General features: G+C 48.1%; 1 protein-coding gene across 11 annotated transcripts in view; it reads right to left on the reverse strand.

The window, feature by feature from the left end:
• Positions 1–18,202, reverse strand: part of Cacna1d (calcium voltage-gated channel subunit alpha1 D) — a 462,187-nt gene that overhangs the window by 285,524 nt on the left and 158,461 nt on the right. For 4 of the 11 annotated variants that reach the window (XM_076544144.1, XM_076544142.1, XM_076544139.1 and 1 more), the window contains exons 1-3: positions 12,804–13,071; positions 10,579–10,888; positions 6,820–6,925 (exon numbers count right to left, since the gene is read on the reverse strand). In XM_076544144.1, coding sequence (XP_076400259.1) covers positions 6,820–6,925; positions 10,579–10,888; positions 12,804–12,870 — 483 coding nt within the window. In that variant the 5' untranslated portion in view covers positions 12,871–13,071. Of the gene's footprint in view, positions 1–6,819; positions 6,926–10,578; positions 10,889–12,803; positions 13,219–18,202 lie in introns of those variants that run through there. The other 7 variants (XM_076544146.1, XM_076544141.1, XM_076544150.1 and 4 more) reach the window with 3 other exon arrangements.

The raw sequence follows: 18,202 nt of genomic DNA on the forward strand, positions 1-18,202 counted from the left end.
GTGGCTAGATCCATAGGGCACGCAGCATAATACACGCACTGTGTTCCCATTTCTGTGAAATTTAAAATACACACCAAACTCTGTGTGTGTGTGTGTTTCAAAAGCCACAGATTATACAATATATAATATATACATTATACATAACATATATTTTATATGTATTATATAATATATAATCCAAAGGCTTGCACTAGACTAATTGTAGCAATTACAAAAAGCTGTGTGGATAAAAGGAGACATTACTTTGAATTATTTTAATTATTTAAAAGAATGTATTCTTGTATCATTTGTATAAATTTTAAATGATGATATATAGTAAGAACTCAAAATATTAGAAACTAATATGGCTACCCTCTCAGCTCATATTACAGGTTTTCTCTGATGAAAAGGTAGCAACATGGCAAACTGTACCCAAAAGGGCTGTGAGATGGGGGTATGGGGCCAACACAACTGGAACTGTAGGTCCCAGTAAATACTCATATTCTCTCAGTCGTGTGTGTGTGTGTGTGTGTGTGTGTGTGTGTGTGTGTACGCATACGTGTACGAGTGTGAGTGGAGGCCAGATGTCAACATTAGATATTGTCCTCGACTGCACTCACTTCTGCTTTTGAGACAGGGTCTCTTATTGAACATGGAACTTGTTAGTCTGGCTGCCGGCCGGCAAACCCCAGGGACCCCCGATCTCTGCTTCCCTAGTTCTGGAATCACAGATACACACCAGCACACTCAGGTTGGTTTTCAATGTAGGTGAAGACCAAACTCAGCCTCTCATGGCTGCTTGGCAGGACTTGACAGACCGAGCCACTTCACATGCCCTTCCTCCTTGACTTCCTTCCTTAGAAGTGTCCTCACAGCCCTGTAAATACTCTGAGGTCTTTGCGCTAGACATCCCCACAGCACTGAGACAGGGTGGGCTCTCTAGACCTGACTGTCCATGGCGAGAGGAAAGAGAAGCCTGAACCTCTCCCTCAGCGCGGTGTATTCCCACCGCTCCTTCCAAGCTCGATTCCCACAGGGCCCACTGCCCTACAGACCAATCACTCTCACACTGCACAAGCCTTCCCTCCCCTTAGTCAGCCCCACAATTCCCTCGAGCCTGACCTTCCTGTTCGCTCATTCAGCAATGTCAACAGATGTTCTGGAATTCTAAAATTACCACTCACCTGGCAGGGAAGAAGAAGAAGAAACACAGAAAGGATCTGGGGAGATGGCTCGGTTGCCACACAAGCATAAGGACCTGAGTTTGAATCTCTAGGACCCATGTAAAAACTGCCTCGGATGGAGCTGGAAAAGGGGGAAGTTAGAATGACGGAACCCTTCAGACGTCTCTAACTTCCCCCTTTTCCAGCTCCATCCGAGGCAGTTTTCACTCCCCGAACTTTTCAGCTCAGCCAAGTTACTGAACTTTTCAGCTCAGCCAAGTTACTGATCTACAACTGGGTGTGGCTCCGTGGTAGAGCACTCACCTCGCCATGCTTGAGACTGTGCGTTCAATCCCGAGCACCACAAAGCAGAAACAACTACAGGCGCACAGATCACACTTTGTCTTTCAGCTAAGCCCACGGAGCACAGCCCAAAGGGTTCTGACTGACACTCTAATACACCCAAACGTCCCCGCTTTGAGGCAGTCTTAGGAGATCTCCTGTCTGATGCAACAGCGAGAGTTACTTCTTAAAAAACAAAGACGCCCAGTGAATGGAGACACTGCTGGAATTTTCCTTAAGGAGATCGAACAGTGGGGCTCTGGCTCTTTAAGGCTGGATGCTACTCCTGCAAACCCACCAGTGCTCAGCTGAAGTCAGGTCTGCTCAACAGATCAAGCTGGACCATCGTCAAAACAAAGGAGACACTGGGAGAGATGAGAGGCACTTCACACCCAGTTGGTGGGACCAGTTTCGGGTGACGTCTCATCAGTCCATCTACTCTGGTCATTTTGTGGCCCTCCCTCCACCAAAGCTCACATGAAAAGTGACAACCCCCCAAGAAGAAATCATTCACATGCAGCCTGTGTACACCACTGAACACAGAAGCCAACTCTGGGCGGGATTCAGAAAGCACCCCGGAGCACTGCCTTCCACCGTTCTCCCCTGGTTCAAACGTGAAAGGCTGAATTTGCCATGAAACACAGACACAGTCCTGAAATCACAGATGAACTCTGACAGGTGTTTCCTGCAATCTCATTAATACCGGACAAGAAGTCAGCACCACATTAATCATTAGCCAATTGTTGAAAATTAACTAATGATCTATAAGGACAGTCATGGAGTCGTTACTCATTGATTTACTCATTCGACATGCATTTCCTGATGCGCCTACTATGTGCCAGGAGTAGACCTACCTCCACAAAGCTACATCCCTGAACCAGACTCCATTTCCAGCCTCTATGGACTCCCGCTACAGCTTCTATTCAATTCTATTAACTAGTCAACCAAATGGCAGGCTGCATACCCCCCAAAGCCCTGCTCACAAAGTGCTTCCCATCACAGCTACTGAACAGAGTAGATGGGCAACGGCTATAAATAGGAAAGTGTACCGTGCTAGGCAGAGTCCAGTGAGGAAGCAAGTACGTACTTGGGCAGAGAGGGCAGGAGGCAGAGAAGGCCAAGCAGAGGAGGAAGCCCTTGAGTTGTCCTGGAAGAACAGCTACAAGCTAGGCATGCTGCACTACATAAGAAGTTCAACCCAAGTGGAAACAACAGAGCAAAGATCTACGTGGGTATCAGTTCTGCATTCACGGAGCCCACAGCCAGGATCCGTGACTTCTGGTGCTATATTACACCTCACTCTACTCTGCAAACCACATGACCGTGCAGCTATAGTGAGCCTGTCCGACTAACACTATCCACGGGGGCGGGGGGGGGGGGATATCACAGGGCCTCATCCCACAGCATCCCTGGCCACTGTGGTACCCAGTCCCAATGACAAGTATCTGTACCCCAGAACAGCTTCTCGGAGGGGCTTCTGTCTGCTACTTGGAGCCATGGAATCGGAGCTGCAAATGTGTAAGAGCCCTGTCTCTGATTTCATCTCGGAGAGCTCCTAAAGGGACCCAAGAAAATCCTCAATGTGACTCAGAGAAAGGACGGGGCACTTCAGGAAGGCACTGTTCCCAAGACACCCCTTCACTTGGCAGTCCCAAACGTTGACTTACTGAACATCTACTATGTACCACGGTGCCAGGCATGGGTCAGGGAGCTGCCAAGAGGCTCACTAAAGACAAATCGCTAAGTACCACGAGAGAAAGGCTCAGCTAAGATTGTTCAAGTCTTCAGATCTGGGTCAGAAAAGATGTCGTACAGGAACCTATGCTTGAGATGATTAAGCAGCTACATGGAGTCATCTCAGGGGAGGAAAACAGTACAAGAAAAAGACAGGAAGTGGACAAGCAGAAGAGAGGTGCCCTTGGGGGCTTGGGGTGAGCAAATGGAGGGGGCGCAGCTGAGGAGCAGAGAATGGACCAACAAAGGCCAGGTGGCCCCAAGCCATGGTGTTTGGCCTCTCCTCGATGGGCAATGGGAGCCACAGAAGCCTCGGGGTCACTCCAGAACACCATCTGATAGTTTGGGGGATGAAGAGGAAGAGGATGATGGCAGGAATTTTACAAAGGTAGAACACCAACCCTGTAAAAATACATACATGTGAGCGAGATGAAGATGAAGAGACGGGCAAACTTTTGTTCAGCTTAAAAACTTATTTCGTGAGACCTGGTCTGAGGGAGGCTGAGAGGCACAGAAGCTGAGTCATGGAGAAGCCAGGCCCTCCCAAGGTACCAGGCCACACAGCAAGGGTGCTTTGCATGGGTAGGTGGGGGTTCCCCTTCCAGACGACTGGAGTATGGCAGAGAAGTGAGAGGCAGCCTGTGGGAAACTGAAATCTGGAGCATGAATGAAGTCAAGTGTGTCCACCCCAGGGGAACGGACCTTGCGATCATCCCCACTCCGACACCTGACACAGAAGAGCTTCTCTCCTTGGTGCCAGCAAGAAGAGAAAGGAAATGATACACACTTTACATGGAACAGAGGAAGTACTGCTACCTAATGGGAGGGGTATTACTGTGGGAACCCAGTGAGCCGCACGGTTTCCATGGCTTCAGCCTCCACTCAGCAAGTCCACCAATGAAAGCTGCATAGAGACTTGCTGCTCATGCTTTAAAAAAAATAACAATAGTAACACTCTAACCCTGGGAAAACTTGTTGCCACCAAGGTAGTCTCCAAGTCCCCAACGCTGGGTGTGTTTACACACAACACAGACTGGACCCCAGGGGGATGGTCACATTTCTTAACTTGCGAAAGTATTCATTTCGTTCATGTGAACTAGGCAGACACGTCAGCCATCAGCTAGCCCTGTATCTCAGTCCAAGGACTTGTCCCACATACTCTCACCAAAGGCAAAGAAAACGGCCAGAGCCCAGCCCCACCCAGCCTTGCAACCCATGTTGGCCTCTGCCCTTCGCTTGGTCACTCACATTAAATGAAAGGTATTTACTACCGATGAAAAAGGAGCTTTGCTCAGCTGCCTCTAAACCCATCCCAAAAATAGAGCAATCGCTTCGGTCCAAATCAGGTCAAATGTACAAAAAATTTAAAAAAAAATTAAAAACCTGACTCCCTGGTGGGAGGACAGACAGGGGACCTTGCTCAGAGTCGGGGAGAAATCCACCAAGATCCTCCCTTCCCACAGTGGGAAAGGCAGTGTTTCAAGTCAGACAGTGTATAAACTCATCTGACCACGTGACGTCCACGTGAAGGGAAGGCAGGGACTTAATGCCCAGAGTCTGGGGATGTTCAGTGAAGAAATCAAAGGGATATATAGCTGGCCAGCTAACACACGATCTGCCTCTGGTCGGAACAAGTTTAGTACTTCAGAACTACCCAGAAAGCACCCAATAGGAAGGGCTACAGGGGAGAGGGGGGCTTTAGCTCTTTCCCTCATATTGCATTGCTCACTTCTTAGCTGAGACGTCCAAATGGTCTGGCACTTCTCTTAGTGTCCTGAATTTCCTCGGGAGGAAGTAAATCTGAATATTAATTGGCTTACGCATTCAGCTACATTAATTATTCCACTGATCTAAATTAATCTGCCATTCTGAAAGGTATTTATTTTCTAAGTTTGTTTAATCATTTCTCTTGAGCTACAGAAGGCAACAAACTGGGTCACCATTCACGTCGTTAAATTTGGTAACAAGGCTGACACCATCTGTGGCCTAGACTACGATGACCCATTCCCATGGATGAAGGCTTTCTGCCACTTCTGCTTTCCCTTTTCAAAATGATAATCAGAAGTCTACAACTGAACCAAAGGCCATGTAAAATCTCCGAAGTCTCACAGGTAATCTCTTACAGAAGAGGTAGGTAAGTAGGTGTGTGTGTGTGTGTGTGTGTGTGTGTGTGTGTGTGTGTGTGTGTGTGTGTGTGTTCATTCTTATTAGGCCATAGTTTTCAGGAGTAACAGCCAAAATTTTTAATTCTTTAGAAAGCAAACTGCCAAAACCCAAAATACAAACAGACATCATGTTATACCTGAAATATACACCGCATTTAAAATGTCATAAGAAATCCTGAACATAAACCATGAAAGCCAAATTCATAAAAACATAGCTTCCCCTCAGGCTGCCAGCCAAGCTCTGCCTGACCAGGGAAAGCCTAGTGCATAGAGCGTTCTTTGCCCGGTTAAAATGCTTCCACACCACAATCCAAAGCAAATGGAACCAACTACAGGAGGAGCTGAGCTTCCTGCTACCCAGAATTCCCTCCTTCATCTACCATTCTACATGGATTCTGATTGTGAAGAATTAGCCCTTGCCAAAAAAAAAAAAAAAATACTGAAATGGCTTCTGCATCAGAGAAGAAAGACAACAGAACGTCACAGGTTTTTTAATAATCCTAGTGGTCTTAGCCAGTCTCCTTAACTGCCAGGTGGGTGAATGGTAATGTAGAAAGGTCTGAGATGTGTCCCTGCATATGCCCAGTGGGCAGCTGAGTGGGACAAGATCCAAATTTCAACCCAGTGTTCTTCAGTGCCTTTCTTTTTAAAAACTCTATCAACTTTTCCCAAAAGGAAGTTCCATGAAATACCAGTTCCATGATATCAAAGTCTTCTGCCAAAAAAAAAAAAAAGCTTAAAGAATGCATAACCAATTACTTTCAGTGACTAGCTGAGTTAAACAAAGTGAAATCTGCTTTTTAACTGCACAACTTCCCAGAGTTTTTTTTCTCAGCTCGTGTACACAATAAATTTTTAAGAGGGCAATAAAGTATATGGAAACATCCTGGAGCATTTAACCACGACTCGTTCTAAAATCTACTTGGAGTATTTTTGTAGGCCATGGGGTATAAACTCCACTTTCATACTTATTCAGTTCTCAAATTGTATTCTATATAATAAGGTTTGTTGTATTCTACATCTATAAAAATTAATAGTTTACATGCAAAATCCATAATTCCTATCTACCAGGAAAATTAACCACAGTATCCACTACTCAAAAACAACACTGGAATCTTTAAAAGCTAATATTATGTACCAAAAGCCTGTGCAGAGAGAAAAGTTATTTTAAAACCCTTCTACAAATTTCTTCCATAAAAGTTCCATCTCTATTTATATAAGACTCATGACTTTGAACACTTTCATTCAGCATAAACCTAAGAATTCAGGTCAAACCTAAAAACCTGTAACAACAACACAGCCCCACTGTTACAAAGCTTTGGAAAATACAGCGTACATAACTGTAAACTACACCATGCACAAAGCTGGCGGCCAGCTTAGGTACGAGGCAGGGGGTAACTGTATACCATCACAGGAAGGAATTCTAAGTCACTTACCAAGTTATGATTTGTTGAATTAGAATCATCTTCAGGGAATGGGATGTAAATAGCTAAGGCCACACAATTGGCAAAAATAGCCAATAATATAAATATGTCAAATGGTCTGAAAGTTTTTGTTAAGGAATATAGGCATTATGCAAACATCGGACATCCCTCTTATCACATTCCCAATCATTCGCACTTGAATTGCTTTTAAAATGAAAACCACCCACCCATCACCCACCACCCATCCCTTTACCCACAGACACGTTGTTTTGTGACTACTGAGTTTTCAATAGAAATGACTTTCTCTGTCCCTCACAGTAGGTTGTCCTATGCTGTGACTTCCCCTCAGCCTTTTCATCTACTGCAAGGGTCATGTCACACTGGTTCTTTTGGTGCACACTGTGTATTAAAACCTGGAAGCAAAGAGCTGTTAGTTGGGTCACTGGGTAAAGTGGGTCTCTGCTTTCTGTGCTTTGGAAAGTGGCAAGGATCTTGCTACATCACCTGTCATAGACACACAAAGGTAAGCATTATGACACTGACCTCTCCCACAGATCCTTGTCCCTGGGCTACAGCCATTTTCTCAGAGGCTATTCCTGGTCCATCTAAACTCCTGATAGGGACTGAGCCAGGCAAAGTCACTGGGACTATCTCCATCCTCTCTGTGAGCCTGGGTGACACGTCCCAGCCCCTCCGATGCTGTGATAATCAGGCTGCCAGCTCTCTCCTCTGCCTTCTCTACCAGAGTAATCAATAACTGTAACTGTTTCAGGTTAGAGCTAGGCTCTGCTCACTTCATAATGTGCTGTTTCTGTGTTCAATTTATAAACAAATTAAATTTAAAAGCCACCAGAAATCAGCACCAGACACTTTCAAAATAGGCTCTAACGATTTAAAATCTCGGAGGGCTGTCTGGAAGAGTCACTCTGAGATGAGCCTTTAACAGACACTTGCTTAAACATTCTGTTAGTAGGAGACATTGTCAACACTGGCAACCCAAATCTTGACATCTGGCCAACAGCTGTTTCCTGGCCCTTTTCAAGCAGCAGGTTTGTTGAGCACCGACCTAATATGCAAACTCCTGGGCTTGAATTTCAACAGTGCTCATGTATAATAACCGTTTCCCCTCAAGAGGCAAGGCAGCAGTCTTACTAAATCCCTCCAGGTGCTAAAGATTCAGGGATAGGAACAGTCTCCTGTTGATGGCCTTCTGGGAACCCCCAAAGTGACACAAGAAACAAATGCTCCTTGCCTGTCTGCAGACAGATAGCTTCGGGGTCTACACGCCTCACCCCTTTGAAGAGCTTGGATAACTCACTGGAGTAAGGACAGGAATAGCATTATCCTCTTACTAACTTTGATGGGTTTATTTTTAAGCCAGTTAGCTTTAATCATATTGATTTCTCAACTCCGTTATAAAATCTTTTACCCAGGGATCTGACTTTAGGAAGACTTCAGAATTCTCTTTTCATTTTTATTTTTTTTTTCCTCTTTGCAGGTCCCCTCTGGCACTTTAAGTCAACAGCCCTGAAGCCATTCCCTATAAAGACACACGTGGACCGAATCCTTACAAGTACTTCTCCTCCCCCACTGTCTTGCCGCCTCTCCTATTTCTCAGTAAACACCTAAAATGATAAACCCACAAATCTGAGAACTGCCAGCACTGTTCGGGAAGGTAAACGCAAGCCTCTGGGGTGGTTCTTGGCAGTGTTCTAGTTTCAGTCAAAAGTAGAGGATATCTTCCCACTACAAGAAACAGGTGGGTCTGAGTGGGCAGCTTCTGATAAGGGGGACATCTTGCCCCCCACCCACCCTCTTGCCAGCCTACAACAACAAACTGTCTTCTCCCAGGGCTCACTGGGCCTGACTGAGCTGCTGAAGAGAGACATCTATAAGCTGTTCCCTAAAAGGGAAGGGGTCACTTACTATCTACCTGTTATGGAAACTGTCGCGTTGTACACAGACATCCCGAACGGGCAATCATGTCTCCTAAGCCCTGCATACACACTTGCATCAGGCAACTCAAGAAAGAGGTAGTGGTGAGACCCAGGAATTCGTTCTGACATGTAAACTGCGGTGTACAAACTCCTGAGCACAAAGGGAAACAGCACCTCATTCCACCGGCAAGGAATGACTCCGCTCAGAGGTCTTCAGACGCCCCATACCAACCTCAGAAGGAGGATGTGTATCCAGCGAGTTCACGCCACCTCTCAATTCCAGCGGGACCACCTAAGCACATCCCTAACTTAGCAGCCCCCTCTTGGCCTATCTGAGTGTTCTGTCCTCAGACTAGAGAATTTAAAGAGAAAATGCACACCCACAGCCCCAAGTATGTGAGAGACGCCATAACTCATTCTAGAGGAGAGACATCTGTGCTAAAAGAAAAAGCACGTGAAAACCTTCATATTCTGCCCTGGCATTCAGCTGCTCTCTCCAAAACCTTTCTAGACAGTTACTTCATTTTAACTCCTGTCCATGAGCAGACAAAATAAACGAGCTAAGACAGAGATCATGCAGACAGCTGCCTCAGTGGGAACCTAGATTTTTAGAGGTCTTCAGCAATCTTACAACATGGCCTCTCCCTCCCCTGAGCCTACTGAGGAAAGCTCCACGCACACACCTCTGCCTGCTGCCAGGAAATACTCAGAGGGCCTATCGGCCCCAAACACCCTTCTGGGGAAAAGGGAATGCTTTATTTTACCCAGCCCAAAGAAGCATTATGATTAATTAGAAAGCATGTGCTCAAGAGAAGGCGTCAGCCAACCTTTCTAAGGTGGTGGGGCCTGGCCCCCAGATCTGGAGAAGGGAATGAGCAGGTAGAAGCAACGTTGTTTTCTAAGATCTGGGGCATGGTAACGAAAGTTCAGTTTTCAAAATACAGAGACCCTCAGAAATGTGACTTCAGTCCAGTCTAAGGATACAGTTGGAGATCACACACACACACACACACACACACACACACAGCCCCTGCCAGTTCCTCCCTGAGAGCTGACTGTCACTCACAGTTCTGGAAGGAAGCAACGCTCACCAGGCTCCCCTGCACAGCTTCTGAGCACTCATGGCTGTACGGCTTTTTTTTCCCCCTTTGAGTTTATCAAAAGGAAATTCCAGGAAGTCATGGCATTGATCAGCCAATGATAATAAGCAGTAATAATATTAAAGGTAATCCCTCCCTAGGAAGCAAATGTTCATGTTTACAGCTACCTGCACCCTTAGAATCACCAAAACAGCAGAGCCAGAAGCAACCATAGCATTCACTGTAGGTGCAAAGGCAAAGTCTAGTCATCGGAACCAGAAGATTCCACTAAAGGTCACTTCCAGTACAGACTGAAAATAGTCCCAATCTTTTTTTTTTTTTTTTTGAATCAGCATTCTTCATACAAGCTAAATGAATATAACTGCCCCCACAAAACATAACAGCTTTTTTAAAACAACTATCTGGTATCCTAAAACCAAAGGTCACTTTCATATTTTAACTCCCTACCACTTTGAAGTTGCAGTCTTCACTCCCTTCCCCCAGCAACACACACACACACACACACACACACACACACACACACACACACACACAGATGTCAAGGCTAAATATACCCATGGAGCCTCCCTCCACAAGCTAAGATAGGAAGCTGTAGCCCGTGAGACCCCTTGCCTACAGCTTCTATTGCTCACATTCCAGAACGCTAAAGAAGCTGTGCTAAGTGTCAGTGCAGACAGCACATCCTTTGGAAGCACAGATGGTAAGTGAGAAGACTTCCCACGGAAAAAGGATACTTCCACTCCACTATACTAATGCAGGCTCTTCGGATGGGGTTATTGAGCGATAAACAGAAAAGGGCGCGGGCAGGCCGGCTGTTGGACGAGTTACCCTGTTTTTTGCTCTTGGCGTATTGCTGACGTTTTCTTTGGGACAGGGATCCTACAGGTGGCGGTGCAGAGGTGCTCATGGTCTGGGCGGCCTTGGCCTGTCTAGCAGCATCGATTGCAGCTTGCCAAGACAGGACCGTTTGCTTGGAGCTGTTCGGCTGAGAAGTTGGTCCTTCACCAGAAATCGGGAGTCTGGTGCCTCTTGCATAGTTTGCCTCTGAGGAGAAGATGAAAAGAGATTTTTAGAAATGAAAATAAAAGACCTCAATCCATATTATCTGTAAAAAAGCAAAGGTGTTGCCCATCAATAATAAAAGGAATCATTCTTGTGTTTCCATTTGAACCTCGTGTCCTATTTTTCACAAGCAGTGGGGTTTGGTCAGGCAATACAAGAAAAGTGCAGAGCTCTGCTCTGAATGTCAATCATGCAGGATCATCGCTGCACCACACCCAATCACATCTGTGCTCTCCCATACCTGGGTCTTCAAAGAGAATCTTTCAGTGCATCTCTCTGACAAGCTGAGGCTAGTCTCAGTTTATCCCATGTCTTCTCTGTCTTTGAAAACACATGTATCTCTCATGGTCTAACAGATATGCACCACTGCCTTTCTCTGAAATTAATTACTAACACACACAGCCAATAATTCAATAGTCTTAACCATTTTTAAGGTGTTCCTCCAACATCTTTCCACAGCCACAAATGCATTTTTTTTCTACATGAAAAAAAAAAAAAGTCTTCACTGGCACCAGGCAATACCAAAAGCCCCATAACAAATATCTAGATTATGCACTAACACTTCCTGCAAATGAAAATTCATGATGCTTGGGACTCATTTCCTCCACAAGCTTCCGAAAACAGAAAAACATCTTTAGGGCTTTTTTGCATTTTAAATTGCAGCAGCAGCAGCAGCAGCCAAGCCAGCATCCAGTCAGCCTGCATCCCTACACCTAAGAGACAGGATGCATTATGCCAGGGAGCCTCAAGGCCTGTTCGAGAATTCTCTCCTTGCTTGGAGCTGCTCCAGAGTAGCATCCAGGTACACACAAGGCGAAAACCCAAGGGGGCCTCCATGTGTGAGGCGCCCCTCCCTGTGCGTCAGGCCATTCCTCGGAAGGTCTCACAGGTGCCCACACTGGGTCCCCATCGCCTCTGCTAAAGCAGAAGTCAAAGTAAGAGTGGTGGCGGAGAGGTTGGAGGGATAGGCGTTTGCAAAACCAATTATCACTGAGTAAAGCAATCACAGGTCTCCTGCCCGGCAAGCCTGAGACAAGCAAAGCAGGCAGGCGGCACACAATCTGAGCTCAGCCACTAGTCTTGCCAAGCTTTGCCTTTGAGAAGCGCTCACCGGGAAAGGCGTCAAGCATACCAGGGTGGGAAGATGCCAACGACCTCCAAAGAGGGAGGCTGGCCAAAAGCCACCCCAACCTCCCTAGACCCAGCCCCGCTGGTGTGGAAACTGCACGTGGTGCTGTGGCGGCCGGGCTGAGTTGCAGAGCCCCACAGCGGCAGCGACTCTCTGGGCATTGCTAGGTTACGGACGGACGTGTGCACAGGAGGCGCTGGGAGCGGGAATACACACTCCACCCGACCCTGTTCCCCCATATCCCCAAACCTGGGCTTCTCTCAAGAAACGTGGGACGTGTACTTTACCATACGACCCAGGGGGTAAAAGTGGAGCAACCCTAGAATTTTCCTGATGCTACTAGGGACCTTCTTCTTGGTCAACCAGGGCCGGGGGAGGAGGGGAAGGAGAGAAGAGACTGGAAAGGGGGCTCAGGCTGAAGACTAACACCCATCGCTCGGGGGCGATGAAGAGGAAAGTTGAGCCCGAGGACAGTGAACCTGAATCCCCTGACTTGCGCCCCTTGGCTGCACAGTACTCCACACACCCAAAGGCCGCCCCCACCCCAACAAATGCAGAATTAACTCTGACATTCAGGGCCTGAAGGGGGAGAACGGAGTAGCTGCCGCGCATCTCCTCTTTCTATGTAGATGACACCAAGCCAGAAGCATCATCTCCAACCCCCTCAACCCACCCAGCGCATGGGAGATGGGGGGGGGGGGCGTTGGGAAGAGGAGGATCATGATAGGATGAGGTTTAGCAGCGGGTACCCGGGCTCTGACTGCTCACCGTTCGCGTGGTCCTCTTGCTGCTGCCGTTGATGCTGCATTTTTTTCATCATCATCATCATCATCATCCACGAACATTTATTGAGTGCCTACTGTGTGCAGGGCACTATGCTCAGCGTTAGGGAGGGGGAGGAACGGGTAAGGGGGTTACGGATAGGTAGGAGCCGCGGTCCCTGCCCTTATTTTCGCTTCAGCAGGGGGTGGGGAAGGACAGAGACAAATAACCAAAAATAAGGATAATTTATAAAAACCGCCTGCCACCCACGCTCCTTCTTTTTTCAAAAATGGAGCAAAATAAACTTTTTGTAAAAAATAAAATCAGATGTATATATTATCTTAATAATATATACATGTAATTTTTTTTTTTGCTGCAAAGGAGAATTGGCTTGGTCCCCTCCTCTAGCGGAGGGACGCCGCGGTGGTGCCCGCCCGGCCGCCCGGGCCGCTCGGCGCGCCCCCCATGCCGCCCGTCCGCCCGCCGCGGTGCCCGGTGCCCCGCCGCCGCCCGCGCCGCCGCTGGCTCGGGACCGCGGGCAGCCGGAGCTCACATCCGGGGACGGAGGCGCTCGCCCGCCCGCCCGCCCGCTCCGCGCCCGCCGCGCCGCGCTGCACGCCGGCTTCGCCCTGGCGACGCTGCGCGCCCGCCGCCGTCCCCCGCCCTCCCCCGCGCGCCCGGGCCTCCCACCGGCCGCGCCGCGCCCCAGCTGCCGGCCTGCGGCCCACGCGCCCCCGGGGCTCCACGGCAAGCGACTCGGGCTGCCGCCACCCCCGGCCTGGCGCGGCTGACCGAGGGTTAAGCGCGCTGCAGCCGCCAGCCGCCGGGTTAACCCCCTCGGCGCCGCGCCCCTTCCCGGAGCCAGGCCCGTGGGGCCCCGTGCCTGCTGCTGGGGGCGCGGATGCGCCGCTCCTCTGCAGGGCGTCCCTGGGCGGAGGCTGCTGGGGCTCCTGGGGTCCCCTGGGCGACTTCAGGTGGTCCAGGCTCGCGGCACACCTGGGGAGGCCCCGCCCCCCCGTACCCCCCCCCTCGGGAACCCAGGTGTCCGCAGGCAATCGCCGCTGCCGCATCAAAGCTCACGGTTCGCTGGCTCTGCCTGGACCAGACAGGCGTCCCCCACCCCCGCTTCCTCCAGTTTGGGGGTGCAGAGGAATGGGGGAGTCCTGCTCTTTAGGGAGCACTGACTGTCCTCGGGGAACTGCCCTCAGCCCTGACTCCCCCTCCTCCGCACCCTCGCTCGCCCTTTGCATACGTGGCGGTGGGCTCCCTCCCTCTCACCACCACCTCCACGTGTGTTTGGAGGCAGGTACAGAGAAGTGACAGCCAAGGTCTTTCAAGTGCCGAGAGGTATACAGTGCAGCTCAAATAGATGAGTCGTTTAGGAATGAAGACTGTTTTGTACCTTCTCGGCCTCCTGTTTGGAGTGGGGGAGGTCTACAGGCCCAGCTCCTGTCTAGAGGGGGGAAATACTGTATCTAGTGGATGACTGATATTTTTCATTTAGCTTTGTGCTGGCTGTTGGGAAAAGGCGTCAGCTTTGTTACTTTGCAGGATTCGATTTATTTGCCTTTGTTCGGATCTGCTTGTTCCTACTGAGTTTTAGAACGTTTGAGAACAGTGTCTTTAAAGCAAAAGGCTCAGCGTGAATTAAGAAAATAAATGTTTATGGGAAGGTGCTCCTTGCTCAAAGACGACACACTGAGCATCTTTGATTGTTGCTGGGGATCCACCTGGGAAGAATGAAGCTCCGGGGTTCTTCCTGAGAGGGGGACTAGTCAGGAAAGATGAAAACAACCGCGCTTGTCTGCTTTTTTACTTTGCTTTTTGGAGAGCGGCAAGGTTGGGAAAGAGCCTGTGGCCTGCTTGTAAGAGAAGCTGGCCTGAGCCACCTCACCTGTGACCAATGCTTAGCTGAAATCTAAAAGGATGTAAGATGATTCCCCTCAACGAACTTATCCTTTGAAAGGACAGGTTCGTAAGGAAGCTCGAGTCACTATCAGAATTCCAGGTTTAAAGTTTAGCCTTTGCAGACTTATACCACATGTCATGCTCATACTGGCCCACAGCCCAGTTCCTACGTGCGCTGTCTAAGCTGGGTGTCACCACGGTGATCTGTGGCACAGCCCCTTCCTCAAGGACAGCCACCTAGTGAGGAGAGCAGAAGCCCAGCTATAACAAGTGTGAGGAGGCTCTGCAAGGATCCTAGGGAGTCCTTGTAATTGACGACTCTGAGAAGTTTGCTCAGTTCTTGATTAACTGCTTCTTAACTGAGGACAAGGAAGGGGCGGGCCCAGGGCAATGGAGCTGTTCTGTGTGTCACCAAAGTGATGGCCATAGAGCATTATGCAATTGTTAGAACCCATGGTCCTGTGCACCACAAACCTGAACCATAATATAAACTGCAGACTTTAGTTAATAATAACCCGTTGGTATTTGGTCAACGTTGGTAGCAAATGTACCACATCAATACACGATGTAATAAGAGAAACTGTTGGAAACCGAGACATGAAAATTCTACTTACTGTGTAAATTCCCTGTAAACCTAAGAATTTGTTTAAGCCTATTAAAAACTGCCCTAATTTTATAGGGCAGGAAGAGTGAGCTGTGGGAAGGGGCGAAAGAAAGCTCGAGAGAGACTCGTGTTCAGGGTGGGAGCCGTTTGAAAATAAACAGGTGCGCACGCACGGTTGATGTGGACTCGGGAGGGAGGAGTCTCAGACCCCGTGGAAGAAGGGCTGTTTGCTGGTTGGCTAACACCATCCAGGGCACCTCTGCAGGGGGAACCCGTAGGGGTGTTTAACCTGAGAGCCGGCAGGATTGAAGTGTGGGGTTTGGATTCTACACTCAAGACACGGATGAGTTTATGGAACTGAAGGGTTTTTTTTTAATGTTATTATATTTATTTGTGTGTATGTAGAAGTCACAGGACAGCCTGCCTGGAGTCAACTGTCTCCTTGCACCTGGTGGGGTGGAGAGGGCAGGACTGAACCCAGGCGCTCGAGCTTGGCATGAAATGCTTGTACCCACTGAGTCCCTGGAATTGAAGCTCTGGGATTTCCGTCTTTTTGATGTCATCATCAAGTTTTGAGGATTTGGGGGGTTTTGGGGGTTTTTGTTTTTTTTGTTTGTTTGTTTTGTTGTTTTGTTATTATTTTTTTTTCTTTTTTGAGGCAGAAGTTGGGTTCTGGGTTGTTGTTGTTTTGTTTTGTTTTCCCATTCTACACAGTTCTGCATGCTTTGGCCCATTTGAGTAATTTAAATATACTTATATTCCCATGATAAGGTAAATTACTGGGAAATAAGTTGTAGCTAATATTTCTGAAGGTTTTCTGTATGTCCTGTTCTAACGCTGGCACTTTGCTTGTATCGGCTCATTTCATTCCCATAATAAGCCTGTAAGGAAAAGACTGTCAATTCTCAGATTTTGCACATGATGAAAGTGACACCTGGGAGCTGAGCAACTTGTCCCAAACCACACAACTGAGGCAATAAGACCTAAGGAAAGGCTGGAAGAAAGACAGCTACTCTGGGATCCTGGGGGAGGGGCGACCATTGCGTCCAGTGGTGTATGAGACAGTCAGCCCACCACGCTCCCCTGGATAGTTCCAAACTCAGCCTCACAGAGGGTTCTGGTTAAAATCAGAAGGTCCCAACAAAGACCAAAAAGGCCTGAGTGTGACTGAAGGAACCTATGGTGAGGAGACTAGGCCACGGGAAGAGGAAGAAGACAGTGGAGGTTGGGACTAAGAAAAACAGAGTGTACTATTCACATGAAATTGTCAGAGTTAATTTAATCAATTTTTAATGCAAAAAAATAGATGTTAGTTCTAAACCAACCACATGTGCAAGCACTCAGCTGTATCACTGCCCTCTGATTCAGGGTAGTCTTCCCCATGCCTTTAAGATAGAAGTCATAAAAAAAAAAAAAAATAAATAAAAAAAAAAAAAAAGCCGGGCGGTGGTGGCACACGCCTTTAATCCCAGCACTCGGGAGGCAGAGCCAGGTGGATCTCTGTGAGTTCGAGGCCAGCCTGGGCTACCAAGTGAGTCCCAGGAAAGGCACAAAGCTACACAGAGAAACCCTGTCTCGAAAAACCAAAAAAAAAAAAAAAAGATAGAAGTCATTCCCACTTCAGGGCACAAAGCTGGCATTGTAAATGTGGCCATCTATATGCACTCCAGCTCAGAGCTCTCTCCTGATCCCAGCATGGCCTCAACAACCTCACCCCTTCACAAACTAGACACCCCATCGACTCTGTCCTACCTCTCACAAATTCTCCATCTTGTGTGCAGAAACCTCACGTGACTTCTCTACCCATAAAATGCCCCTCCTCTCCCCTGCATCCAGCCTAAACTCCTGTGACCAGCTTTCAGCCTAGCCTTTCGCACGGTTCACCTTCACTGTGGTCAGCAGTCTCCTCATTAGGCCGTGAACATGCTGTGCTCAATTCTGGCTCTGCCTTGGCTCAGATTTATTCACTGACCTGAAATCCCTGCCTTGCTGACCTCTAACTAAACCCTCCCTATTTAACAAGCCTCGGTGGAGTCCCTAGTTCCTACCAGCAGCCTCCAGTGACAGTTCCAACCACCTACCTGACGGTGAGACCCCCACCTTCCACCCCTTCCCTAAAAGCCTATAGCACCAGTTACTTCTTTAGTGGTATGACGATTCCTTTGGGACTGTAAATCCTGAGACTCCAAATACAATTCAGGTCCCTAAGAAAGGACCCTCTCTGAGCCCCTCCTCCAACAGCTGAGTGTTGTGCTCACAGCAGGTACTAAATATTCTGATTAATTTTCATGGGATCATAAAAGCTCATAGATGTCTCTAGAAATTGTCAGCTAATATTTACCAAAATCCCATAAAGTTTATTGCAGCAACCTCGGCCCTACGATGGTAAAAATATGAAATAGAAAATCGGGTCCTTCGCACACCAGGAAACCTAATTAAGAGAGACAAGCAAATAGATCTTGAAGACTATATGTGGAATATATCCGTAAACACACTGGGAAGCTGGATCTGAATGAGTCTCTCCACCCACAGACCCTGGTGCAGAGAGAACAGCCCTGACCTACTAACCACCAGAAGAGGAAAGGAAGGAGCTTGGGGCCCTGTGTCCCAGTGACGTAAGCAAAGTTGTGAACATGTGCAGAAATCAGTAAGCGGGCAGCTGGCTGGGACCTCACAGAGCTTAGGGGAGGAGGGTGGTAAGATGCAAAGCCAGGGTCAGGGCGAGGCCTTCCGTAGACGCGATGGGGAAAGGGCAGACTGTTTGAGCGGTCCTTTCAGATAACCCAGGGGAACTATTACTTGCTATGACACCAACTCTTACTTTCAAAGGTTGCTTGAAATAGGGAATTTGAAGCCCTACTTTGCTCTGCTACATGAAAATACATGTCTATAT

This window comes from Peromyscus maniculatus, chromosome 9, assembly GCF_049852395.1.
Source record: "Peromyscus maniculatus bairdii isolate BWxNUB_F1_BW_parent chromosome 9, HU_Pman_BW_mat_3.1, whole genome shotgun sequence".
Lineage (NCBI taxonomy): Eukaryota > Metazoa > Chordata > Mammalia > Rodentia > Cricetidae > Peromyscus > Peromyscus maniculatus.